The sequence below is a fragment of the Callithrix jacchus genome, chromosome 21, assembly GCF_049354715.1.
Source record: "Callithrix jacchus isolate 240 chromosome 21, calJac240_pri, whole genome shotgun sequence".
Taxonomy (NCBI): Eukaryota; Metazoa; Chordata; class Mammalia; order Primates; family Cebidae; genus Callithrix; species Callithrix jacchus.
In genome coordinates, this window is record NC_133522.1 from 47,907,842 (window position 1) to 47,935,069 (window position 27,228).

A 27,228-nucleotide genomic window follows, 5' to 3' on the forward strand; every position below is an offset into this window, starting at 1 on the left:
ACAGAGACCAGGTTTTTGCCATCCCACAGCAGGCACAAAGCTCTCTCCTCACAGTGAGGCCATATGCAGTCTCTAGATCCACAAGCTCCAGTTTTGGGCTCAATCTGTGGAGTGGGCATCTCCTGGGGTGCTGGGTCTTGGAGCTCAGCCACGTGCTGGCTTGCAGTCCCAACCTTCCCCCACCAGGAGGTGCTGGGAAGAACTGGGGGGGGCGTTAGGGGGCATCTGTGCTTCAAAGTCATGCCTGGAAACCTCAGCCTGGGGGTCAGTCTGTTCACTTGGCATCCCCTAAGGATGGGGATACTGCAATGTCCCTTGTACCTGGTGAGATGCCACCTAGCTGGGCTGCAGGGTAGGGCCTGTGGGTGGGGTCCACAGTGTATGCCCCAGCAGGGTGCTCAGTATGTGACTTCATGATCCAACCTTCTGGGGGATTCAGCCTTCAGATGGATGCAGCCAAGCCCATCCTCCACACCTCCCTGCCTCCCTCCTCCTGTCCTCTGGGACCAGGGCTCAGGAGATGCTGGAACCCTGCCAAATGAGAACTTGGACAGCAGGGATGTCATGGGTTGAGTGGTGGCCCCTCCAAAAAGATATGTTCACCTGGAATTTCAGAATGTGACCTTATTTGGAATAAGGGTCTTTGCAGATATGATTAAGGTGAGGATGTCAAGATGAGGCCCTCCTGCCGTTGGATTTGGGGTGGGCCTGAAGTCCAATGACAAGTGTCTTTATATGAGACAAGAAGAGGAGACACAGACACAGAGGCCAAGATTGGAGTGACACGGTCGCAAGCCAAGGAACTCGTGGAGCCACGAGATAAGACCCTGGAAGAGGCATGGGAAAGCTCCTTTGCTGGAGCCCAGAGGGAGGGCAGCCCGGCCGACACCTTGAGTTTGGACTTCCGGCTTCTGGAATGGTGGGAATATATCATCTGTGTCATTTCAGGCCCCCCAGCTGGTGGTGTTCGTGATGACAGCCACAGGAGGCTCATGTCTTGCATCCTGCGGACTGGATGCTCTGTCTTAAGTATTCCCACCACCCATTCCCCACGCAGTTCCAGTGTCCCCGCAGAAGGTGTTAAGCTCCTTGGGCAGGCTCTTGCCCGGCGGGGTCACCGCAGGCTCTGGGCTGCTTCCTACACCTTTCGGAGCTGAGGTGCTGCTGCGGGCCAGTCCCTGAGCTGGGGGGTTGGCTGTGTGGCCAGCAATGGTCACGCCTTGGTCTGTGCGTGGCTGGGGAGATAGCCCTGCCTCTGCTATCTTTTGGCTCTGTTACCACTGGTGTCTTCAGACTCCACGGCTAGGGGAGCAACCGTGGGCACTGCCCCTACCTGGGGAGGCAGTGTGAGGCCTGAGCCCAGCTTCCATGGGGACTCCCACCCCTCCCTGAGAGCCCCACCTTCACGGCGAGGACCTGCAGAAGACATTTGATACCACTGCAAAAAAAAAAACCAAGAAACCAAAACACAAAAAGAGCTCCTTGGAAGAAGAAAAGGCATTTGCGCTGTGGCCCACATGGAAACACTGTCGTTGGCACAACTGGAGCTTCCCTGAGTCGTTCAGGAGCGCGCACTGCCCGTGGGTGACAAGGGCCACAGCCCGTGCAGGGGTCAGGCTGTCATGACCTTATCTTTACCGTTAGGCCATCCATCCTGGGGCCTGGGGTTTCCTGAGCCAGTCGTGGTGAACTGTGCCGGTGGCCATGTGTCCAGTCTTTCCCCAGGAAGGTACGGCCCGTGCTGGGAGGCCTGGAGGCCGAGCCGCCCCCTGTGCCTATGAGCTGCACCCTCACAGTGCAGCCATGCCTCCTGCTCACTGCCTCATGGGAGGCGGCGGAACCGGTTGGAATCCCAGCTCTGACACTCACTCACTATGTGACACTGCACAGATGACTTCCTCTTTCTGGGCCTCAGGATGCTCCTCTGTGAAACGAGAAGATTACAGCAACATGCCCCCTCCTATGGCGGTGGGGTAAATCGAGGGACAATGCCTGCGTGGGTTTGGTCCAGCGCCTGCGCATGGCGACGGGCATTTCCGATGTTCCTCCACTGTTCAGGGTTAACTCCAGGATTCACTTTCATATCTTGGCTGAGAGCTCACCTAGGAAGGTCGCCTAGTGACCCTTGGGTTCCCACTGGCCCTTCCTCATCTCTGGGCTCCTCTCTCTGCCCCTCACATCACTCCCATTCAATCTCTTGCTCCTAACAGCACCGCCCCTGCTCCTCCTCTCCCCCATTCTCAGGAGAGATTCTCATACCGTGCCTGTTTGTCCTAGAGTGAGGGCCATCAATGGGCTTCTATGAGGCACTGCTGTGAACCCTCTGCACCAACCTCGGCCAGAGGAGCGGGACCCCCGCTGGCATCCTTCTACGTGAGAGGCCATTTGGGTCTTCTGGGGCCCCGGAATCATGCTGCTTCTCCTGGGGCCAGTCAGAGCAGACTGAGCTGAGCTCCTCAAAGATTCCCGTCAGCTGCCTGCTCCCACCGGCCTCGCCACTGTGCCAGGCCCTTCCAGCCCCTCTGCAGACTGGGAGAAGGGCCGTGAGCAAGGGTCCTGGCCTGGGGCTGTTGCCGTCCCCCTCACCTGCTGGCCAGGCTCACCTACTGCAGGCTGCTTCCTTTCCTTAGGCTCACGGGCACTGTGGTTTGTCCAGCATCCATTCGCGGTGGCATTAGGCCCAGGTGCTCTGTGCTCTCTTTCTCCCAGTGTGAATCTGACACATGGCCCCAGGAGAGTCTGAGGGGCATCACTTCCAGAGAACACCCTGGGCCCTGAAGGACAGCTCATGGTCATACTGAGGAGCCTACGCCTTGCTGGGACAGGGTGGCCCAGGGGGTCCGGGGTCTGTACCTGCTCCCAGACCCTCTCCAGCTTGTTGTTCTGGGTGGGGCCAGCTCAGGAGGGGCACCTGGGCTAGGAGCCTCTGGAGCAGCTGTCCCCACCCCTCCAGGAGAGGGCTCAGCCCTTGTCCCAGCTGAAGGGCCAGTGGGAGGAGCATGCAGCATCCTTCCCTGGGTTCCCGCCCCCTCTGGACCCACGTCTGGCCAGCCCTCGAGGGTGCAGAGGCTCACTGGCAGCTCTTCTGCTCCCACACCTGCCTCTTCCTATGAACTGCAGGGCTGGCAAGCCTCAAGGCTTAATGCAGGACTAAACACAGCTGCCAGCGCTTCTTCTGAGCTTGCTTGGGAGCTGTCTGGGGGGACGGGGGAGTGAAGGCTAGGTGAATCACCACGCACCAAAATAGACACCAGGTGCTTGGTGGTTTGAGCCAGCGTCTTGCCTGGTGCCTCTGCTGTCCTCCATGGACTGCAGCCCGGCCAGCCTACGCTCCAGCCCCAACCCGGATCACCCCTGGAGAGGTACCTGTAGGCTGGACGTTGAGTAGCACCCCAGGAAGAGGTGTGGGCGGGCACCAGCAGCGTTCTGATGGCAAGGCAGCCTCCAGGCCATGCCATCATGGTGGCACAGCTGTTGTGTTGTTCTCCAGAGAAGCTGCCTCTGTGGAGACAGAAAGCAGCACAACAGGAAAAACCATGACGAGTCTCTGAGCACTCAGCGGCAGGGTTTTCTTTGCACGCAACTGAACTGGTCCCTCGTCATGGCTTAAATTCCAACTGAGCTGGAGCTTCCTGGCACTCTGGGCACCTCCAGCTGCAGCTTTGCAGAAGCACTCACAGAAGCACTGTCACCATCTAGCAGGGCCCGCCCCGCTGACCTCAGCTCAGTCACCCCCATGGGAACTGCATTGTCCTTGTCCCCGCTGACATTCCCCAGGCAGGCCCTCCAGTGACATGACTTCCCATGTCTTTGGGGCACAGGAGGAAGTGCACACCCGTTGAGACACCTGGGTGGTCTAAAATGGTGCGGCAAGTTCATGTGAGACTCAGGTGGACCCCCTCCCCGGCTCAGTCGTTTTTCTGTTTCTTGGTTGAGACACTAAGTATTGGATAATGTGGGCACATTGAAGAGAAGAGAACGCATTTCAACTTTTTGGGTGTGGAAACAGAATAAGAGAGGGATACATGCACACCTGTGGGTGCTGTGTCACCCAAAGGAAGCAACATTTCTTTGCCCCCAAATTAGCCAGCCGATGTGAAGGTAGGCACAGGCAGGCCATAAGCTGTCACGAGGGTGTTGGACGGATGCCCCGCCTCTGCCCCAAAAGTGCCCCTGCTCCGGCCATTCACCGCAAAGATGGCCAGGAAGGACTCCTTCCAGCGCGGGTCTGTCTTCTGACCACTCTGACCATTTGCTCCTGGGTCTTGTCTTGTGTCTCCCCCGGCAGACTGGGACGAGTGTGTGGACAGCACGGAGCACGACTGCTCGCCGGCTGCCTGGTGCATCAATCTGGAGGGCTCCTACACCTGCCAGTGCCGAACAGCCAGGGACGCCATGCCCTCCCGCGCGGGCCGGGTCTGTGAGGGTGTGTATTCTCCCCTACACTGCCAACTCTGGGAAGGCCCCTGGGTGGGGATCTGGGGGTGAGGCAAGGTCCAATTCTCCATCAGGTGCAGTGCTGAGGACCTATGGTAATGTTAGGGACTCACAGAAATATTTCATTTCAATTTCTTTTAAAACTAGAAGAGAAATTAATAGAAGGATAGCAAATATACATAAAACAATGAATCCAGCCTGGATGACACTCATCTCTATCCAAATGCCATTATAAAGTGTAGTTTTTGATAGATTTTTAAGTGGAGGGGCACAGGGGTCCATGAAGGCCAAGTTCCCTGGGCCCACAGAAGTCACGAGGGGGGCCCCTGAACTCTAGACCTGCTGTATCAGCCCCACGTCTTTTCTGAGCCAGTTCTGATGGGTGGGTTGGGGATACCTGGGGTGCTGAGTTGAGCAGCAGGAGGAGGCCACATGCAGACCTAAAATGCGGTGACTGATTAGCAGTGTCCACCTGCACGCAGGTGTGGCAGAGGCACCCAGACGCCGGCTTGCAGCCCCCGAGGCCTTTCTAGCTGGAAGTCAGCGGCTGAGGCCTGTTCCCTGGGAGAATATTCCTTAGCCGCTGCGTGCTGACCGCTTCCGAACACCCCACGCTTGACCTCTCCTGTGTGTCTTACCTGCCTAATGTCCTGCAAGCCGATGGCAGCACCAAGCCCCACACTGAGCACAAATCTGGGGGAAGTTGTCCCATTTTTCCCAAAGCCCTGATGGATTAATCTGAGGCTTGTGAGAACCACGCCCTGCATTCAAGTCAGGGTTTGCAGCCCCTGCCAGGTGGATCCCTCACCCCCTGCTTCAGTTTCCTCATTTATCCAGCGGAAATGTGTGACTTGCCTTCAGGAAGCCCCAGGGAGCCTGTAAACACCGGCCAGTGAGACACTCCTGAAAGCTGGCTGAGCCCGCCTGCCTCCCTGCCCAGGTCCACGTGGGATGCAGAGCTGTCCTGTGGGACATGGGCGGGATCCAGCAGGATCTGACACTGGATGTGTCTTGGCAGGTGACCTGGTGAGCCCCACCGGCGGTGGGCTGTCTGCGGCAACAGGGGTCACGGTCCCAGCTCTTGGCACGGGAATGACAGCCCTCGGCTTAGAGAACTTCACCTTGTCACCCAGCCCTGGGCACCTTCGGAGCACCCCGGCAGTAGGCCAGACCTGGACCCCAGGGCCCCCACCCAGGAGAGGAGGCAGCAGTGTGGTTGGGTATGACAGAAACAACACAGGAAAAGGTGTGGAGCAGGAGGCGCCCAGCATTGCCCCAGGTTTGGGGATGGACCAAGGGAGCCAGGCAAACTCCAGCCAGGGGAGCACCAGCCAGGGGAGCACCAGCCACGAGATCCCCGGCCACAGGAACACTGTCAGGGTGATAGGCACCACCTCCTCCCCCAAGGCTCCTGGGTCAACCCACAGCTTCCCTCCTGGGGCCACAGATGGCCCACTGGCCCTCCCTGAACAGTTACTGGGAAACTCCTCCTGGCCTTCCCCTACCAAGGACCCCACTGGCCATGTCATGTGGCATGCCACACGTCCCACCTGGGAAACACTTCTGAATCCCACGTGGCTGCAAAATGAGAACAGTGGACCCTCTGGCTCTGCAGACCTGCCATCGACCCCCACCCTTACACCTCTGAAGAGCCCTGCCTGTGGTGAGTTCCTCCAATGATGCATGCTGGGGCCTAGGACCAAGAGGGGCCATGCAGCCTATGGGAGCCTCAGGTGGCAAAGCCCCTGCAGCCGTGGAGGTGCAGGCTGCTAGCATGGCTCAGGTGGCATCCTCATCTTGTGCATGAGGAAACGGGTGTCCAGCAGATGGTTTCTGTTCGAATTAGGAAGGCAGCTTGGTCTTCTCACCTGTTCCAGCCCTCTCCTCCCACCTCACAGGGCTCCCTGTTTGCAGCAGCTGGGGCAGAGGTCTGCCTCAGGAGCAGTCTTTGGGCTTACTTGTCACATTAGGTACTGGAGCCATCCCCTGAGGTGGTGGCCACCCCAGTTGTCCTGCCTCCTAGCAGGGCTGTGCCCCAGCCTCCCCAGCCCTGATCAGCGTGATGTCACCTCACAACAATTCTGGACCCCCCAGTAATGGTGCATGCCCATAGCTGTGCTGCATCTGCACTGTTCCACACCCCTCGGCTGTTCTGTCACCCTCCTAAGTGTTCTGCGGCCCAGCAGCTGCTCTGCACACCAATGTGTGCTGCACCCCAACCTTTCTGCACTCCTGGGTTTTCTGTACTCCCAGCTGATCTGACCCCCCCCAGCTGTTCTGTATCTGCCCAGCTATTCTGCACCTCCCCAGCTGTTCTACGTCTCCCCAACCGTTCTGCGTCTGCCCAGCTGTTCTATATCTCCCCGGCTGTTCTGCGTCTCCCCGGCTGTTCTGCGTCTCCCCAGCCGTTCTACGTCTCCCCAGCTGTTCTGCACCTCCCCAGCTGTTCTGCTTCTGCCCAGCTGTTCTGCACCTCCCCAGCTGTTCTGCGTCTGCCCAGCTGTTCTGCACCTCCCCAGCTGTTCTGCGTCTGCCCAGCTGTTCTGCACCTCCCCAGCTGTTCTGCGTCTGCCCAGCTGTTCTGCACCTCCCCAGCTGTTCTGCGTCTGCCCAGCTGTTCTGCACCTCCCCAGCTGTTCTGCGTCTGCCCAGCTGTTCTATATCTCCCTAGCTGTTCTATATCTCCCTAGCTGTTCTGCATCTGCCCAGCTGTTTGCACCTCCCCAGCTGTTCTGCGTCTGCTCAGCTGTTCTATATCTCCCCAGCTGTTCTATATCTCCCCAGCTCTTCTGCGTCTCCCCAGCTGTTCTATATCTCCCCAGCAGTTCTATATCTCCCCGGCTTTTCTGCATCTCCCCAGCTGTTCTATGTCTCCCCAGCTGTTCTATGTCTCCCCAGCTGTTCTATACCTCCCCGGCTCTTCTGCATCTCCCTGGCTGTTCTATGTCTCCCCAGCTGTTCTGCATCTCCCCAGCTGTTCTATGTCTCCTCAGCTGTTCTATACCTCCCCGGCTCTTTTGCATCTCCCTGGCTGTTCTGTCTCCCCAGCTGTTCTAAATCTCCCCAGCTGTTCTGCATCTCCCCAGCTGTTCTGCATCTTCCCGGCTCTTCTGCATCTCCCCAGCTGTTCTATATCTCCCCAGCAGTTCTATATCTCCCCAGCTTTTCTGCATCTCCCCAGCTGTTCTATGTCTCTCCAGCTGTTCTATGTCTCCCCAGCTGTTCTATACCTCCCCGGCTCTTCTGCATCTCCCTGGCTGTTCTATGTCTCCCCAGCTGTTCTGCATCTCCCCAGCTGTTCTGCATCTCCCCGGCTCTTCTGCATCTCCCGGGCTGTTCTATATCTCCTCAGTTGTTCTGTATCCCCCAGTTGCTCTGCATCTCCCCAGCTGCGCTGTGACTCCCCAGCCGTTCTACGCCTTCCCAGCTGTTCTGCACCTCCGTAGGTGTTCTGCACCTCCCCAGCTGCTTCACGCACCCTCAGCTGTTCTGCATCTTTCCAGTTGCTCTGCATCTCCCCAGCTGCCCTGTGACTCCCTAGCCGTTCTGCGCCTTCCCAGCTGTTCTGCACCTCCGTAGGTGTTCTGCACCTCCCCAGCTGCTCACGCACCCTCAGCTGTTCTGCCCCCATGTTTGTTCTTCACTTTCCTTGCTGTTCTTCACCCCAGATGTTTTGCACCCTCACAGATGCTCTGCATTGTCCGCTTTTCTGCACACCCAGTTGTTTGTTTACCCCCTAAGTGTTTTGTACCCCCTCTGCTCTACATATCCAGGGTTCCTGCACCCCCTTAGCTGTTTTGCACCCCTTGTCCCACTGTAACCCCCAGCAGTTTTATGTTACCTGTAGAATATTTAGCCATCACCAAGCCCCAGGTGACATCTCAGGAGATTCACAGCAGATCAGTGCAGGAACTGGGTCTCGGCCATGACAGTCCTGTGAGCTTGCAGAGATGGCCTGCCTCTGGATTTTACCCAAATAAACTGTTAAAAGTGCTCTCCATCAGTGCATTTCCTCTGCTAAGCAGTACAGGCTCCAAGACTAAATTCTTAAGCCCATGTAAGTCAGTATTACCAAGGGACCTGGTGTCTTCCTGTAAGAATGGCTCTCTAGCCAGCATTGTCACCAATCCTGACCCTTAGGTGGACCCTGGGTAAATCCACCCAAGGGTCAAGAGTGGACAGTCCATCTGAGGAGCCACCAAGAACCTTCTCGAGAGGCCTTCATTTTGGGGAAATCCAGGGGCCTCAGGGATGTATATGAACCATCTGCTGAAGGAAAACAAAATCAGAAGCATTTGCTATTGTCCTGAGGAGGGGCACAGGGGAAAGGAAGCCCAGGCTCTGGAGCCTTGTGCAGGATCCTGCTCACCCATCACAAGACTTGCCTTGGTGGTCATCACCTGCAAACCCCCTGTGTTCCCATGGTGATGAACTGGATTTTTGGTATCAGGGGAGGCTTCTTGTCTCCTCTCTCCTGGGAATGGCTTGATTTTAACTTTGGTGTTTACACTGCACTTCCCAGTTCCCGTCTCCATTGGGAGGATCGTGGTCTCCAATGTGACCAGCACAGGTTTCCACCTGGCATGGGAGGCGCGTCTCGCTCTGGGCTCTGCCTTCCAGCTCACTCTGACTTCTGCGTGGAGCCCCACGGTGGTCCTAGAGACCTGGGACACGAGTGTGACCCTGTCGGGGCTGGAGCCTGGGGTCTTGCACCTGGTGGAGATCGTGGCCAAAGTGTGTGGGAAAGAAGGAGCCAGAGCTCGTCTGAAAGTGAGGACAGGTAACAGGCTTCCATTTGTTTTTAAACAGGAATAAAAGGTCTGAAGAAGACGTTCAGTGGGTTAAGGCTTAAGAGAGCTGGATTTGTCTGTGGGCTGCTAGGTGCCATTGTTCCTCTCAGCTTAGGGGTATCCAGCCAGCTTCATCCTCAGCAGGCATGCAACAAACAACATCCAGGCAGGAGGCAGCTTATTCAGGAAAAGGCATTAGGCAGCCTTTGGGCACAGGCAGAGGGCTGTGGACCATGCCTGGGGGCTGCGGGTGTGGGCTCGCCTGTGTCCTTGTGGGGATGCGGTACAGAAGACACGCGCGCTGCCCGTCTGTTGAGCTGCACCCATTCCCTCTGATCTCAACAGTCTCAAAGGACTTGGCTTTCAAGAAGGACATCAGCAGATAACCAACAGGCACACAGATGATCTGTGAGCAGCCTGCTGGAGCCAGAGCCCGGGCCACAAAGTAAAGAACTGAGCAGTAATGAATCAAACAGAGACTGCTGCTTGGAGCTGAGCAGTGACAACATTACATGTATTTGGATGAAATTCCTATTTTTTCCATTAGCATTGAAACGTGGGTATTTTCTTCTGTGTACGTTTCCCAAATAGTCAGGGGCGTGTGAGGCTGCAGGTCAGTTTTCACATCCTGGGCAGCTTCCCAAGCGTTGCCAGCAGTGGTCTGTGCAGTGGGGTGCGCACCCCTTGAGGGAGGTGTAAGATGGCCTATTGGGATGCAGTAACAAGAGTTTAGAACGTCTGTCCCAGGTACACCAGGGGACAGACCATGCTGTAAAGCCCTGGTCAGCCATGCCGGGGAAGTTATACAACAGATGGAGTGCATGGCGTTAATTGTGCAAGTTCACGACCAGCTGGAGAGGAGGGAGATTAGTGCTGGCTGGGTGGTCAGGCACGGTGGCCCTGGTGTCTGAGAGCCAGAGCTGGGCCTCCGAAGGTCTCAGCTGCTCTGGAAGGGACAGGCTGCATGTGGGACCCAGAGCCTGCTCTCACCTGTGCACATGACCTGCTGCTGATGGCTTTCAGACTGGGCTGCCCATGCCAGCCATGGAGACTGAAGCAGAGGCCCTCAGGGGCAGCAATAGCAATGATGTCAAGGACATAGAGTTTGGGGTTGGCCCAGGAATGCATAGCAGAATGGCTCTGTGGTTTGTCTTGAGCCTGAGTGAGAAACTCTGGGGAGATGGACTCTAAGCCCCCGAGAGGAGAGCTGTGTCTTTCTTCTTCACTATCTAGAATGCCTCTGGCACATGGCAGGTGCTTCACAAATATCTAGACGGACTGACTGAACACTGGCGTGGCTGCCATGCCAAGGCCAGGATGGGGTGGCAACATTTCTGGGCCACGTTTATGTGCCACATACTCCTAGAAGCCCTCCATGGAGGGAAAAGATTCAGATGGAACAGGTGATACCAAAACAGGGATTGTCCATAGACCAGGGGAGGTGGGGCTGCTTCGGGAGGAAGAAGGGCCCGCTCTAAACAAGGCTCCTGGGCACCCTGTGGGCATATGGGCTCTGAGCAGAGACCTGGCCAGGGTCCTGAGTCCTGGTGTACCTGGGACAGCCCAGTTTGCACCTGTGGCCCTGGCAAAGTTATTTAATGGTGCCTCCACATGCTCTAAGTCACGCCAGCTTGCTGGTAAATTGTTTGAACACCCCGGCATGGGTAACGGCAGCAAGGAAGGAAGGCTGTGTGTGAGTTGTGGGGAGAGTTGCAGGGGCCGGGCTGACTCTGGAAGGTTCTCCCACTGGGCTCAGGCTTTGTCCTGTGTCCTCCTGAATCTGGTTGGCTGTCTCCCCGGGCCCCTGGCACTATTCCTTCCTTCTAGAGCACAGGCCAGCCTTGGTGTGATGCTCTTCCTGGATGTGAGAATATGCTTTTTAAGACTGAAATGATAGTCTGTTATCGAATACATCGCCAATTCCAAATGTGCTTATCCTCCATCCTGCAGCGGCCCAGAAGCTCACTGGAAAGGTCAGAATCGCAAATGTTGGGTACTCAGAATCCTTTGGTAATGCAAGCAGCCAGGAGTATCGACGTTTCCTAGAACTATTCTTCAGGACGGTGAGTTGGCGAGATCAGCCCTTAATTCCTTTCAGGAGGGAAGGGGAGGAAGGCTGATTGAATTCTTGGCAGGTGCCGTGGCTCATGTCTGTAATCCTAGCACTTTGGGAGGCAGAGGCGGCGTGTTGCCTGAGCTCAGGGGTTCGAGACCAGCCTGGGCAACATGGCAAAACCCCATATCCATAAAAAAAAAATACAAAAATTAGCCAGTCCTGGTGGCGCATGCCTGTGATTCCAGCCACTTGGGAGGCTAAGACAGGAGAATCTCTTGAACCTGGGAGGCAGAGGCTGCAGTAAGCTGAGATCGTGCCATTGCACTCCAAACTGTACAACAGAGTGAGACCCTGTCTAAAAAAAAAAGAATTCTAGTTTCATCCAACTAGGAATTTGACTTGAAGGTCCTATGAACTCCTCATTTCTGAGGGAAGCCAGGACCTTAAACTCTGGCCTGGCTCTCTGAGTGTCCCTGGATCCTCCCTGGTACAGACACAGTCAGCAGACACGACCCTTCCTCTGCCACATCCTTGCTTCACGTGGTTTTCTGTCCAGTGAAACCTGTTTGTCAGTTGTGGAACCTATGAAGCAGAAATTCCGTCCTTTTTTTTTTTTTTTTTTAAAGGCTTTACAAAATGAGGTCTGTTTCATAGACCATAAAATCTTCACTTTTAAACTGTAGAGTTCAGTAGTTTAGACTGTTTTGCAAAATTGTGCAACCATCACCACTATCTAATTCCAGAACATTTTTATCACCCAGAAAGAAACCTCACACCCATTAGAAGTTACTCCCAGCTGGGCACAGTGACTCACACCTGTAATCCAAGCAATTTGGGAGGCTAAGGCAGGTGCATCACCTGAGGTCAGGCATTCGAGATCAGCCTGACCAACAAGATGAAACCCCATCTCTACTAAAAATACAAAAATTAGCCAGGCGTGGTGGTACACACCTGTAATTCCAGCTACTCAGGAGGCTGAGTCAGGAGAATTGCTTGAACTCGGGAGGCAGAGGTTGCAGTGAGCTGAGATCTCACCATTGCACTCCAGCCTGGGCAACAGAGCAAGACTCCATCTCAAAAAAAAAAAAAAAAGAAAGAAAGAAAGAAAAAAAAAAAGGAAGTCATTCCCTCTTGCTATTTCCTCCAGTCCCTGGTAACCACGAATCTGCTTTCTGTCTCTATGGATATGTCCACTGTGAACATTTCAAAGAAATAGAACTGTGCAATATGTGACTTTTTCTGGCTTCTTTCAGTTAAAATGAGGTTTTTGGGTGTCATCCACGTGGCAACATGTGTCAGCACTATTTATGTATTTATTTCTTTGAGATGGAGTTTTGCTGTAGTTGCCTAGGCTGGAGTGTAGTGGTGTGATCTCAGCTCACCACAACCTCTGCCTCCCGAGTTCAAGCGATCCTCCTGCATTCCTTCTTGTGGCTAGGGTGCAACTTTATCATGCAGACTCATCCATTTATTCACTGACAGGCACTGGGTGGCTCCCCCATTCTGTTATAAATAGTACTGCGGGGCCAGGCGCGCAGGCTCACGCCTGTAATCTCAGCACTTTGGGAGGCCGTGGTGGGCGGATCACCTGAGGTCAGGAGTTCAAGACCAGCCTGACCAACATGGAGAAACCCCAACTCTACTAAAAATACAAAATTAGCCGGATGTGGTGGTGTGCGCCTGTAATCCCAGCTACTCAGGAGGCTGAGGCAGGAGAATCTGTTGAATCCTGGAGGCGGAGGTTGCGGTGAGCTGAGATCGTGCCATTGCACTCCAGCCTGGGCAACAAGAGCGAAATGCTATTTAAATTAAATAAATAAGCAAATAAATATTGCTGCGATGCCCTTCCTCAACAAAAGTTCTTTCCCTGCCCCTTCCTGCACCCTTCCCTGCCATCCCCTCAGCATTCTCTGGGAGTCTACCTGCTACCATTTAGTGACGTGCATTCTTATGGACTTCTTGAGGTGTAGGGAGTGCCCTTGTCATAATCTAGTGACTTTGTTTGCCTGAAATCTCACATCGTAGCTTTCCCTGAGTCTGGGCACGGTGGCTCACACCTATAATCGCAGCACTTTGGGAGGCCGAGGCGGGTGGATCACGAGGTCAAGAGATCGAGACCATCCTGGTCAACATGGTGAAACCCCGTCTCTACTAAAAATACAAAAATTAGCTGGGCATGGTGGTGCCTGCCTGTAGTCCCAGCTACTCGGGAGGCTGAGGCAGGAGAATTGCTTGAACCCAGGATGCAGAGGTTGCGGTGAGCCGAGATCGTGCCATTCCACTCCAGCCTGGGTAACATGAGCGAAACTCCATCCCCCCCCACCAAAAAAAAAAAAAGACTCCGCATAGAGAGGGTTTGACACTGCCACCTAGTGGTCTAGGTCTGGAATCCCCAGCGCTTCACCCATGCATGAAACGATCCCGCCGCCTTCTGGAGCAGTCCCGGTGCTCCAGCTCATTCCCAGCTCCCGCTGCGTGCATTCAAGAGTTGTTGACAGTTTGACTAATAATATGGTTTGATTAATAATGTGGTTTCATTGATAAGGTTGAATAGTAATTACCATGTTAAACAACAAACGCTGAATCCTTCCACCGGGTTCTGGAGGCCAAATGAGGCGGCTGCATTTCCTTCCCGAGTTTCTTGGTTAATGTTTCCTCTTTGTCCGTTTTTTGGGGATGCTGTTTTTCTGTTTGCCTAGAATTTCAGGACAGCAAATAATTATACAACTTAATCACAGAAGTAGGATGTTAAGAGACACTTCGGGGTTTCACTTGCTGGTAACCGCAGACGTGGATGTCCAGAGGTGTTGTCTGCCTGCCTCGGTGCCTGGTTCCTGCCCACTTCCTAGCAAGGGGCCTGGAACTTTGCTTAGAGGTTGGTTTGAAATGCAGCTGAAAGTGACCTTAGTCCAAGACTATGACAGACTCCCCTGAGAGAAAAAGAGAGGGAAGAACCGATTGTGAAGACAACCATGAACACAGTCGTCTGCCTGTGCCAAGGGCAGCTGGCTCTCCCTGGGGTCCAAAGTCTCGGAGAGGGACGATGGATCTGATCCCCTTGGTGACTCAGAGGCTGGGAGGTGAGTCCATGACCGGGGCCTCGGGCCACTGCACCTGTGAGGACCACCCCTGGAGGAGCCCTTTCCATAGGAGATTTGCACTGTGGATGATTGATGCTCATTACAAAGTTGTTTGCCTTTCTGGGTGCTTTGACCGTGGTGGGTCAGCGTGGAATCATACAGTGCCTGGCATGTGACTCTGCGCAAAGAGACGCAGGCCGTTCAGGGGCAGGAACCTACTGTCCTAGTAGGGGTGGTGGAAATGCTCATGGGAAGCAGTCTGGGGACAGGCAGGGAGGGAGGATGAAAGGGGACACGTTCAGCAGTGCCAGGAGCAAAGAGGCTGTTGCAGAGAAAGCAGCAGAAGTGGCCTCCCTCCCCACCACCCTGCACTCAGCCCCTGCCCTCTGTGGCTGCAAACCCGGAGTATGAGCTTCTAAAAGCCCTTGTGAGCTCCCAGCAAATTTTAAGCCCCATGAGGAAGGGTCTCTGCCTGTGCCCCAAGTCCCATCCTCTACTCACAGGTGTCTTTCTGAAGCTGTTTGCTGGTTTATGGGGAAGCAAGGGTTCTTCTCATATCACAGACGCTCCCAGGCATTTGTGCTGGGCTTGAAAGCACAGCAGATGGGAAAGGGCCCAGAACCAGCCTGTGGCTTTGACCTTTGTGCCACGGGCCAGCCCAGCTGCTGGGCAGACTCCCAGGAGGAGCTGCCTTGGGACAGGCACCTGTTTTCTCTCAGTGTGGGGATCCCCTCACATGGCCTCTTCCCCCACAGGTGTGGGACTCCCTGCCAGCTGCCCTGCGTCAGCACGTGGACGCTGGCGGGGTCAGGATGGAAGTCATTGGTGTCACCAACGGCAGTGTCGTGGTCGAGTTTCACTTGCTGATCATTGCAGACCTGGATGTCCGGGAGGTGGCCTCCGCGTTCCTCACCGCCTTCCAGACGGCGCCTCTGCTGGAGGTGATGGGAGGAGACACCTTCATACAGGGTAGGGAGGCTGGGCGGCGCCTCTGATGGAGGTGATGGGAGGAGACACCTTCATACAGGGTGGGGAGGCTGGGCGGCACCTCTGCTGGAGGTGGTCGGAGGAGACACCTTCATACAGGGTAGGGAGGCTGGGCGGCGCCTCTGCTGGAGGTGATGGGAGGAGACACCTTCATACAGGGTAGGGAGGCTGGGGGGCACCTCTGCTGGAGGTGATGGGAGGAGACACCTTCATACAGAGTAGGGAGGCTGGGGGGCGCCTCTGCTGGAGGTGGTCGGAGGAGACACCTTCATACAGGGTAGGGAGGCTGGGACGGCGCCTCTGCTGGAGGTGGTCGGAGGAGACACCTTCATACAGGGTAGGGAGGCTGGGCGGCACCTCTGCTGGAGGTGGTCGGAGGAGACACCTTCATACAGGGTAGGGAGGCTGGGCGGCACCTCTGCTGGAGGTGGTCGGAGGAGACACCTTCATACAGGGTAGGGAGGCTGGGGGGCGCCTCTGCTGGAGGTGGTCGGAGGAGACACCTTCATACAGGGTGGGGAGGCTGGGGGGCGCCTCTGCTGGAGGTGGTCGGAGGAGACACCTTCATACAGGGTAGGGAGGCTGGGACGGCGCCTCTCCCATGTTCCCGAACCAGCGGCAGCCACTACCCTGCACTTCTGAAAGATGCTGTGTGGTGGCCCTTCCTCCCCCGGAATTAGATGAACATGTGGAATAGAGGGACATCTCTGTCCCTCCCTCTTACTGTGATGATAATGTTTTGAAGGCTGAAGTGCTGAAAACATCTTCAGGTGAATCTGCAGATTCCCGGGGTGCTGTTTTCTTCCCGGGTCTGCTGCTCCTCAGCTACGTGTTTCCATGGGCAGAAGGCAGACATGTCCCTCCCAAGCACCGTTCCCAGGGAGATCCCAGTAAAAATGATTCACAAGAAAAGCAGGGAGAAAAAGACAACGTAGATTCTTTTTCCTTATCATACTTGAACATAAATGATGAACAGCTTATAGATGCATGTGTCGGAAACCAAAGGCCTTTTAAAAGTTGAAGACTAGTATCTTTTTGACGTTTAGAATAAGAAGGACTTCCTAAGGAAAACACGATTTTCAGAGGAAAAGGATGAGATACTACACAGGGATAAATCAAAATAAGGCACAATTTTAAAGCAAAGTTAAAAAAAACTTTCAATAATTTGATGACGTATTGGTATCCCAAGTATATAGAGAGATCACACAAATAGATGAGATCCTGATGGATAAATGCACGGAAGAGCGACACAGATGAGGAGTGAAAGAAGAAACACGGGCGACCGACACAGCTGTGGTGACCACCGGCTTCCCCATTAAAACGCCTTGTACTCTTTGCCCATCAAACTGCAAAAAAGGTCTTCTTTTTCCTGGTGAAAGTGTAGTGAGGCAGGTGTTTACACAGATTCCTGGGGCAGGAGGACGTGCTTACACTTCCTGGAAAGGAATTCAGTGATAGAAGCCACGTGCTTTCAAAGTGGCCATCCACTTCCATTCTGAAACATCACCTCTAATGACTGTGTCCCAGTGAATTTAGTCTCAGTTTGGGTTGTAGTTTAAATACAAAGATGTTCATCTTCAGTGTTACTTCAAATGCCAGAGCTGGAAATCACCAGTTGCTCTAGTAAGAGAGAAGGTGCCCAGTTACTGCGTGTCCCTGCCCCGGCTTGTTGTGCAAACATGGGAATCGAGGCTTGTGGATTTGCATGCTGCTAGTTGGTAGCAGGGGCAAGCTGTGCTCTCAGAGCCTGGCTGCATTTTAAATGGCCGGAAGGAAGTAGGCCCACATGCCAACATGCCCCTGGCCATGCTTTTCTGGTTCTTATCCATGTTCTGCAGTAAACCTGTTTTGCTGTCAGTGAGCGGCTGAGTGTCATGGTGAAAGACAAACAGCCTGGGTGCCTTTTGCCCGGGGGTGGGCTTACAGCCTGGGTGCCTTTTGCCCGGGGTTGGGCTTACAGCCTGGGTGCCTTTTGCCCGGGGTGGGCTTACAGCCTGGGTGCCTTTTGCCCGGGGGTGGGCTTACAGCCTGGGTGCCTTTTGCCCGGGGGTGGGCTTACAGCCTGGGTGCCTTTTGCCCGGGAATGGGCTTACAGCCTGGGTGCCTTTTGCCCGGGGGTGGGCTTACAGCCTGGGTGCCTTTTGCCCGGGGTGGGCTTACAGCCTGAGGGCCTTTTGCCCGGGGTGGGCTTACAGCCTGGGTGCCTTGGGCTGGACCAAGGTGGGTCTCGGGGCCTGGGCATCTCCTGGTCACTCCCTGGAACTGAAGGGATGGCTGTGCTCTGCCCAGATGCCCACCTCCCACCCCGGCCTTGGGCCAGACTCCTCCTTCCAGAACAGCCCTGCACACATCCCTAGCCCACTCCCGGCCCCAGCAGCAGGAAGCAGAATTGGGGAGCTTCACTGTGGACGGCTCTGGCTGGAGTTTCCAGCTTTGTCTGTGAGATGCACAACCCCCCCCACCCCCCGCTGTCGCCCCCAGCAGGCTGTGGGAGCCTGCAAGTCCCCAGGGGTGTTCTTGGGTTTTGTGTTCTAAATGTTGTGTAGATTACGACGAGTGTGAAAGGAAGGAGGATGACTGTTTGCCGGGGACAGCCTGCCGAAACACCCTCGGCTCTTTCACTTGCAGCTGCGAGGGAGGAGCCCCCGACTTCTCTGTACAATATTCTGAGAGACCCTGTGAAGGTAATGTCATCATTTTTTTCTGAATACTGTCTCATCATCGGGTTTTTTAAGGACATTCACGTGCAAAGGGCTTCTTGTCCCTATGAGGTCGTATTTTTATGTCCTGGGCAAGTTTGCAGTGTGTGTGAGTTGTGGTCACATGTGTGCATGTGACGTATGTGTACGTGCGTGTGTGCATGTTCCTTCCCATTCTTTCATACGTGTCCAGGCTTCTGGGCAGTGCCTTATCTCTCCGAGTGCTAGCTCTGACATCCATGAAGAGAAAGTGCATACATACATGAGGTGTGAACCTACAGATGCTGAACGACTGACTTGTGAAACACGCAGCCTTGGACAAGCGACAAGGGGAATGTTTCCTCTCGGCCACTCTTTCCAACCAGCACTTTTGCAGTTAAGAGGGGCCTTAGTGGACTTGGTGTGTGCATGTCCTGTGTATGTGCATGTGTGTACATGTGTGACTGTGTGCATGTGTGTATGTGCATATATGAGTGCACGTGCATACATGTGTGTGCGTGCATGTAAATGTGTGCATGCATGTGTGAGCGTGTGGGTATGCATGCGTGTGCATGCATGTGTGTGAGCATGTGGGTATGCATGTGTGTGCATGCATGTCTGCATGTGTATGTGGTGTGTGTGCACGTGTGTGTGTGGTTGTGGCTGGAACATGTGGTTCCCAGGTGTGGGTGCTGCAGAGTGCAGGGCAGCTCCACTCTGCTCCTTACTCCCTCCCCTCCATGCCAACCCCAAACACAGAGCCACTCTTTGCCTGTTCCTCTTTGTGCCTTGCAGGTGACTCTGCAGGCAACGAGAGCGCCACCCACCCAGAGAGGCCCCTCATGGCAGCAGGGACCAAGGCTGCCTTTGTGCAAGGCATCAGCCCCACCCCCCAGGGCCTGCCCCAACGGCTGAACCTGACCGGAGCAGTCAGGGTGCTCTGTGAGATCGAGAAGGTGGTTGTCGCCATCCAGAAGCGCTTCCTGCAGCAGGAATCCATCCCTGAGTCCTCGCTGTATCTGAGCCACCCCTCCTGCAACGTGAGCCTCAGCAATGGCACGCACGTGCTTCTGGAGGCTGGCTGGAGCGAGTGCGGGACCGTCATGCAGAGTGTAAGGCAGGAGAGCCAGGCTCAGGACACACGCTCGGGCACAGGGCTCAGGATGCACGCCAGGGTGCAGAGGGCTCAGGACGCAGGACACATGCTCGGGCACAGGGCTTGGGATACACACTAGGGCGCAGGGCTCAGGATACACGCTAGGGCGCAGACGGCTCTAGGTCGTATGGGCCTTGATGGGGGGGGTCAGGCAAGACTCTGCACTCCGAGGGGAACCCAGCAAGGGGCATCAGGATAGGACTGAGTTCTCAACCAGGGACCAGGCTGTACCCCAGAAGCAGAAGGGAGATGTGAGTCCACCCAGCAGGGACTCTGGTGCAAAGTGCCTGGGGCAGGCTTCTGAATCAGGGCTTAAAGCTCCTCCCTGCACAGACAGGATGGAGAGCCAGGGGACCAGAAGAGGCAGGAAAAGCCAAGCAGTTGTGTGTGGATATGAGTGTGTGGGTGCTCAGCGGGGTCCGTGGGAGTTTAGGGTCTAAGCTGTCCTACCTCGGAGAAGCAGCCCCGTCCCTGTGGCTCTGCCTCTCGAGGTGCCTTGGTGGGGGGCGCTGCTTCTGGTTGGGGCTCTGGACACACCCCCTAGAGGGGAAGGGGTGACCTCTGGTACTGGGCGGGGCAAAGCTGGCAGATGAAACCCAGAGCCCGCTCCCTTGGGCATGGGTCGTCAATGGCTGGGAGCCGACAAGGTAGGAACGGGGTGGTAGGGTGTCCTCAGCAGGAGCTGGGACGTGGACCTCGGGGCTGGGTAAGGAGCTAGCCCTGGGGAGCAGAGGCCAGAAAGTCCCAGAGGCCGAGAGACGAAGTGGGGAAGTTGGGACGTCAGGTGCCCCCATTGTGTGGAGACTGCTTGGAGCCTGGAGCTGGGACTGAGGGTGGCCAGGAAGCTGAGGGACTCAGGTGGATGGTCTGAGGCCGTCACAGAGCACGAGCTTGCTTGGGAGGCACAGCTCACTCTGCTGAGCTCATTCCACTCCCTCGGGGGCTCCTCGGACCCTCCCTGGGCTGAAGGACGGACCTGCACCATTTCAACAGCTACGAAACGTTCCCTCTCAAGCCCTCAACCTGCACAACTTAAGGAGAACTGCCCGGGATTAGTTTTTATTCCCTTAAAGATTCTTAGATGCCCACGAGGAGGCCAGGCAGTGGCAGCCCTGAGGGCTGTCTGCAGGGGGGATGGGCAGTGATCCGTGGCTACTGTGGCTTCTCGGCAGCTTCTACGGTGAGGGAGGTCTGGGGTGAGAGGTGCATGTGGCCCAGCCTGCTACAGCATCCTTGAGCCTACGCAGGGCTCCTGCAGGGCTGTGGGGCTAGGTGGAGGGGCTGAGGGTTCAGGACAGCCTGCCTGTTGCTCAGAGCACCCCTGCACCCCTGTGGTTCCAGTGGAGAGGCAGCGCCTCCCGGGGCTGGGGCTCTGCAGCCAGCAGCTACCTCTGTTTTTCTGAGCTACACCTGGCTTGATTATTAAGGGCAGTGTGGTTTGGGGCACGTGGAAAGAAAAGGGAAATGTGTCTCTGATGAGTCACCCAGGTCCTGGAATCCACAGGAGCTCTTGGAGGTTTTTGACACTTGTCAGAAACTAAGTTTCCCAGAAAGGCTTATTTGTGCAACTGCCATGAAATCCTCACAGGCTCAGGTTTTGCCCCCTCGGGTCAACAGGGAATCAGCAGAGGCCGACCCTTAGGCTCTCTTAGGTGATTTATGGTTGGGAGATTCATCAGGGTCTCGATGCTTCTGGTGAGAGGCTTTAGAAAAGACCCCTACCCCCGTCCACGCCACCACCTAGAGCCGTGGTCCACAGCAGGGCATGGGGAGCCAGCTGGGGCCTGGGAACTCCTCACACTTCGTTTTGTGATCAGAACGTGACAAGCACGGTGGTGAGGACCACGCTGAGGAACGACTTGCCCCCAGAGGGCATCATCCACTACCTGAAGATCCTGAGCCCCATCTATTGTGCCTTCCAGAATGACCTGCTGACATCCTCCGGCTTCACCCCAGAATGGGGGTAAGGGAGAAGCACCCCCACTGCTCTGTGCCACGTGCCCCTAGAGCACCTGCCCTTTGAGGGTTCTTTAGGATTTCAACCACTTATGGACCCTTCATTGAGACGAAATATGCAAATGGGCGTGGCCGGGCTGCACTGGCAGCTGCTGGCTCCCCAGCCTTCATTCCCACTTTCCACTCAGGGCCAGCTGGAGAAGGCCAAGTATGTCCCCTGGCCAATCCCATCGGATGGTCCCACTTGCAGTGAGCCACTGGCGGGCGCCCACCCACAGCCTGCATCAGGCACCACTTTTGCTATGCTAGGTGGTCCCCTAACCTGCCACCTCCACCATCAGAAGTTAGGGAGGCAACCCCTGGGCCAGCCTGCCCTGAAGAAACGGCCTCCACGTGCTCTCATTTGGGGCTGGTGGGTCTTCTCGTTCATTCACACGCTCCTCTGGAGCTGCATGTTGGGGGAGAAGTGGGAACGGGAGGGGCCGTGATAATGCACCTCCTGAAACACACCTCCCACAAGCTGCTCCCTGTTGCAGGGTTTACACCGTCATCGAGGACCTCCACGGCGCTGGGAATTTTGTTACCGAAATGCAGTTGTTCATTGGAGACTCTCCCATACCTCAGAATTACAGTGTGTCCGCAAGCGAAGACGTCAAGATCGAAGTGGGGCTCTACAGGCAGAAAAGCAACCTCAAGGTGGTCCTGATGGAGTGCTGGGCAACCCCGTCCAGCAACGCCCGGGACCCGGTCACCTTCAGCTTCATTACCAACAGGTAGGGCTCCGGAGCACAGGAACCCCCATCCAGCAATGCCCAGGCTTTATTACCAATAAGTAGAGCTCAGGAGCACAGGGACCCCCATCCTGCAATGCCCAGGCTTTATTACCAACAGGGAGGGCTCAGGAGCACAGGAACCCCCATCCCGCAATGCCCAGGCTTTATTACCAACAGGGAGGGCTCAGGAGCACAGGAACCCCCATCCCACAATGCCCAGGCTTTATTACCAACAGGGAGGGCTCAGGAGCACAGGAACCCCCATCCTGCAATGCCCAGGCTTTATTACCAACAGGGAGGGCTCAGGAGCACAGGAACCCCCATCCCACAATGCCCAGGCTTTATTACCAACAGGGAGGGCTCAGGAGCACAGGAACCCCCATCCCACAATGCCCAGGCTTTATTACCAACAGGGAGGGCTCAGGAGCACAGGAACCCCCATCCCACAATGCCCAGGCTTTATTACCAACAGGGAGGGCTCAGGAGCACAGGAACCCCCATCCCACAATGCCCAGGCTTTATTACCAACAGGGAGGGCTCAGGAGCACAGGAACCCCCATCCTGCAATGCCCAGGCTTTATTACCAACAGGGAGGGCTCAGGAGCACAGGAACCCCCATCCCGCAATGCCCAGGCTTTATTACCAACAGGGAGGGCTCAGGAGCACAGGGACCCCCATCCAGCAATGTCCAGGCTTTATTACCAATAAGTAGAGCTCAGGAGCACAGGGACCCCCATCCTGCAATGCCCAGGCTTTATTACCAATAAGTAGAGCTCAGGAGCACAGGGACCCCCATCCCGCAATGCCCAGGCTTTATTACCAACAGGGAGGGCTCAGGAGCACAGGAACCCCCATCCCGCAATGCCCAGGCTTTATTGCCAATAAGTAGAGCTCAGGAGCACAGGGACCCCCATCCTGCAATGCCCAGGCTTTATTACCAATAAGTAGAGCTCAGGAGCACAGGGACCCCCATCCCGCAATGCCCAGGCTTTATTACCAACAGGGAGGGCTCAGGAGCACAGGAACCCCCATCCCGCAATGCCCAGGCTTTATTGCCAATAAGTAGAGCTCAGGAGCACAGGGACCCCCATCCTGCAATGCCCAGGCTTTATTACCAATAAGTAGAGCTCAGGAGCACAGGAACCCCCATCCTGCAATGCCCAGGCTTTATTACCAACAGGGAGGGCTCAGGAGCACAGGAACCCCCATCCCGCAATGCCCAGGCTTTATTACCAACAGGGAGGGCTCAGGAGCACAGGAACCCCCATCCTGCAATGCCCAGGCTTTATTGCCAATAAGTAGAGCTCAGGAGCACAGGAACCCCCATCCTGCAATGCCCAGGCTTTATTACCAATAAGTAGAGCTCAGGAGCACAGGAACCCCCATCCCGCAATGCCCAGGCTTTATTACCAACAGGGAGGGCTCAGGAGCACAGGAACCCCCATCCTGCAATGCCCAGGCTTTATTACCAACAGGGAGGGCTCAGGAGCACAGGAACCCCCATCCCGCAATGCCCAGGCGTTATTACCAACAGGGAGGGCTCAGGAGCACAGGAACCCCCATCCTGCAATGCCCAGGATTTATTACCAATAAGTAGAGCTCAGGAGCACAGGAACCCCCATCCTGCAATGCCCAGGCTTTATTACCAACAGGGAGGGCTCAGGAGCACAGGAACCCCCATCCCGCAATGCCCAGGCTTTATTACCAACAGGGAGGGCTCAGGAGCACAGGAACCCCCATCCTGCAATGCCCAGGCTTTATTACCAATAAGTAGAGCTCAGGAGCACAGGAACCCCCATCCCGCAATGCCCAGGCTTTATTACCAACAGGGAGGGCTCAGGAGCACAGGAACCCCCATCCTGCAATGCCCAGGCTTTATTACCAATAAGTAGAGCTCAGGAGCACAGGAACCCCCATCCCGCAATGCCCAGGCTTTATTACCAACAGGGAGGGCTCAGGAGCACAGGAACCCCCATCCTGCAATGCCCAGGCTTTATTACCAATAAGTAGAGCTCAGGAGCACAGGAACCCCCATCCTGCAATGCCCAGGCTTTATTACCAATAAGTAGAGCTCAGGAGCACAGGAACCCCCATCCTGCAATGCCCAGGCTTTATTACCAATAAGTAGAGCTCAGGAGCACAGGAACCCCCATCCTGCAATGCCCAGGCTTTATTACCAATAAGTAGAGCTCAGGAGCACAGGAACCCCCATCCTGCAATGCCCAGGCTTTATTACCAACAGGGAGGGCTCAGGAGCACAGGAACCCCCATCCTGCAATGCCCAGGCTTTATTACCAACAGGGAGGGCTCAGGAGCACAGGAACCCCCATCCCGCAATGCCCAGGCTTTATTACCAACAGGGAGGGCTCAGGAGCACAGGAACCCCCATCCTGCAATGCCCAGGCTTTATTACCAATAAGTAGAGCTCAGGAGCACAGGAACCCCCATCCTGCAATGCCCAGGCTTTATTACCAATAAGTAGAGCTCAGGAGCACAGGAACCCCCATCCTGCAATGCCCAGGCTTTATTACCAATAAGTAGAGCTCAGGAGCACAGGAACCCCCATCCTGCAATGCCCAGGCTTTATTACCAATAAGTAGAGCTCAGGAGCACAGGAACCCCCATCCTGCAATGCCCAGGCTTTATTACCAATAAGTAGAGCTCAGGAGCACAGGAACCCCCATCCTGCAATGCCCAGGCTTTATTACCAATAAGTAGAGCTCAGGAGCACAGGAACCCCCATCCTGCAATGCCCAGGCTTTATTACCAATAAGTAGAGCTCAGGAGCACAGGAACCCCCATCCTGCAATGCCCAGGCTTTATTACCAATAAGTAGAGCTCAGGAGCACAGGAACCCCCATCCCGCAATGCCCAGGCTTTATTACCAACAGGGAGGGCTCAGGAGCACAGGAACCCCCATCCCGCAATGCCCAGGCTTTATTACCAACAGGGAGGGCTCAGGAGCACAGGAACCCCCATCCTGCAATGCCCAGGCTTTATTACCAATAAGTAGAGCTCAGGAGCACAGGAACCCCCATCCTGCAATGCCCAGGCTTTATTACCAATAAGTAGAGCTCAGGAGCACAGGAACCCCCATCCCGCAATGCCCAGGCTTTATTACCAACAGGGAGGGCTCAGGAGCACAGGAACCCCCATCCTGCAATGCCCAGGCTTTATTACCAATAAGTAGAGCTCAGGAGCACAGGAACCCCCATCCTGCAATGCCCAGGCTTTATTACCAATAAGTAGAGCTCAGGAGCACAGGAACCCCCATCCCGCAATGCCCAGGCTTTATTACCAACAGGGAGGGCTCAGGAGCACAGGAACCCCCATCCTGCAATGCCCAGGCTTTATTACCAACAGGGAGGGCTCAGGAGCACAGGAACCCCCATCCTGCAATGCCCAGGCTTTATTACCAATAAGTAGAGCTCAGGAGCACAGGAACCCCCATCCCGCAATGCCCAGGCTTTATTACCAACAGGGAGGGCTCAGGAGCACAGGAACCCCCATCCTGCAATGCCCAGGCTTTATTACCAATAAGTAGAGCTCAGGAGCACAGGAACCCCCATCCTGCAATGCCCAGGCTTTATTACCAATAAGTAGAGCTCAGGAGCACAGGAACCCCCATCCCGCAATGCCCAGGCTTTATTACCAACAGGGAGGGCTCAGGAGCACAGGAACCCCCATCCTGCAATGCCCAGGCTTTATTACCAACAGGGAGGGCTCAGGAGCACAGGAACCCCCATCCCGCAATGCCCAGGCTTTATTACCAACAGGGAGGGCTCAGGAGCACAGGAACCCCCATCCTGCAATGCCCAGGCTTTATTACCAACAGGGAGGGCTCAGGAGCACAGGAACCCCCATCCTGCAATGCCCAGGCTTTATTACCAATAAGTAGAGCTCAGGAGCACAGGAACCCCCATCCCGCAATGCCCAGGCTTTATTACCAACAGGGAGGGCTCAGGAGCACAGGAACCCCCATCCTGCAATGCCCAGGCTTTATTACCAACAGGGAGGGCTCAGGAGCACAGGAACCCCCATCCTGCAATGCCCAGGCTTTATTACCAATAAGTAGAGCTCAGGAGCACAGGAACCCCCATCCTGCAATGCCCAGGCTTTATTACCAATAAGTAGAGCTCAGGAGCACAGGAACCCCCATCCCGCAATGCCCAGGCTTTATTACCAACAGGGAGGGCTCAGGAGCACAGGAACCCCCATCCTGCAATGCCCAGGCTTTATTACCAACAGGGAGGGCTCAGGAGCACAGGAACCCCCATCCTGCAATGCCCAGGCTTTATTACCAATAAGTAGAGCTCAGGAGCACAGGAACCCCCATCCCGCAATGCCCAGGCTTTATTACCAACAGGGAGGGCTCAGGAGCACAGGAACCCCCATCCTGCAATGCCCAGGCTTTATTACCAATAAGTAGAGCTCAGGAGCACAGGAACCCCCATCCTGCAATGCCCAGGCTTTATTACCAATAAGTAGAGCTCAGGAGCACAGGAACCCCCATCCCGCAATGCCCAGGCTTTATTACCAACAGGGAGGGCTCAGGAGCACAGGAACCCCCATCCTGCAATGCCCAGGCTTTATTACCAATAAGTAGAGCTCAGGAGCACAGGAACCCCCATCCTGCAATGCCCAGGCTTTATTACCAATAAGTAGAGCTCAGGAGCACAGGAACCCCCATCCCGCAATGCCCAGGCTTTATTACCAACAGGGAGGGCTCAGGAGCACAGGAACCCCCATCCCGCAATGCCCAGGCTTTATTACCAACAGGGAGGGCTCAGGAGCACAGGAACCCCCATCCTGCAATGCCCAGGCTTTATTACCAATAAGTAGAGCTCAGGAGCACAGGAACCCCCATCCTGCAATGCCCAGGCTTTATTACCAATAAGTAGAGCTCAGGAGCACAGGAACCCCCATCCCGCAATGCCCAGGCTTTATTACCAACAGGGAGGGCTCAGGAGCACAGGAACCCCCATCCCGCAATGCCCAGGCTTTATTACCAACCGGGAGGGCTCAGGAGCACAGGAACCCCCATCCTGCAATGCCCAGGCTTTATTACCAACAGGGAGGGCTCAGGAGCACAGGAACCCCCATCCTGCAATGCCCAGGCTTTATTACCAATAAGTAGAGCTCAGGAGCACAGGAACCCCCATCCCGCAATGCCCAGGCTTTATTACCAACAGGGAGGGCTCAGCAGCACAGGAACCCCCATCCTGCAATGCCCAGGCTTTATTACCAACAGGGAGGGCTCAGGAGCACAGGAACCCCCATCCTGCAATGCCCAGGCTTTATTACCAATAAGTAGA

At 55.5% G+C, this 27,228-nt stretch overlaps 1 protein-coding gene across 1 annotated transcript in view; it reads left to right on the forward strand.

Moving 5' to 3' along the window:
* The window catches only part of UMODL1 (uromodulin like 1), an 82,188-nt gene that overhangs the window by 33,887 nt on the left and 21,073 nt on the right, over positions 1-27,228 (forward strand). The window contains exons 10-18 of the mRNA XM_054248944.2: positions 4,289-4,426; positions 5,456-6,100; positions 8,960-9,217; positions 11,178-11,290; positions 15,119-15,332; positions 17,897-18,034; positions 18,824-19,140; positions 21,002-21,147; positions 21,677-21,913. Coding sequence (XP_054104919.2) covers positions 4,289-4,426; positions 5,456-6,100; positions 8,960-9,217; positions 11,178-11,290; positions 15,119-15,332; positions 17,897-18,034; positions 18,824-19,140; positions 21,002-21,147; positions 21,677-21,913 — 2,206 coding nt within the window. The remainder of the gene's footprint in view (positions 1-4,288; positions 4,427-5,455; positions 6,101-8,959; positions 9,218-11,177; positions 11,291-15,118; positions 15,333-17,896; positions 18,035-18,823; positions 19,141-21,001; positions 21,148-21,676; positions 21,914-27,228) is intronic.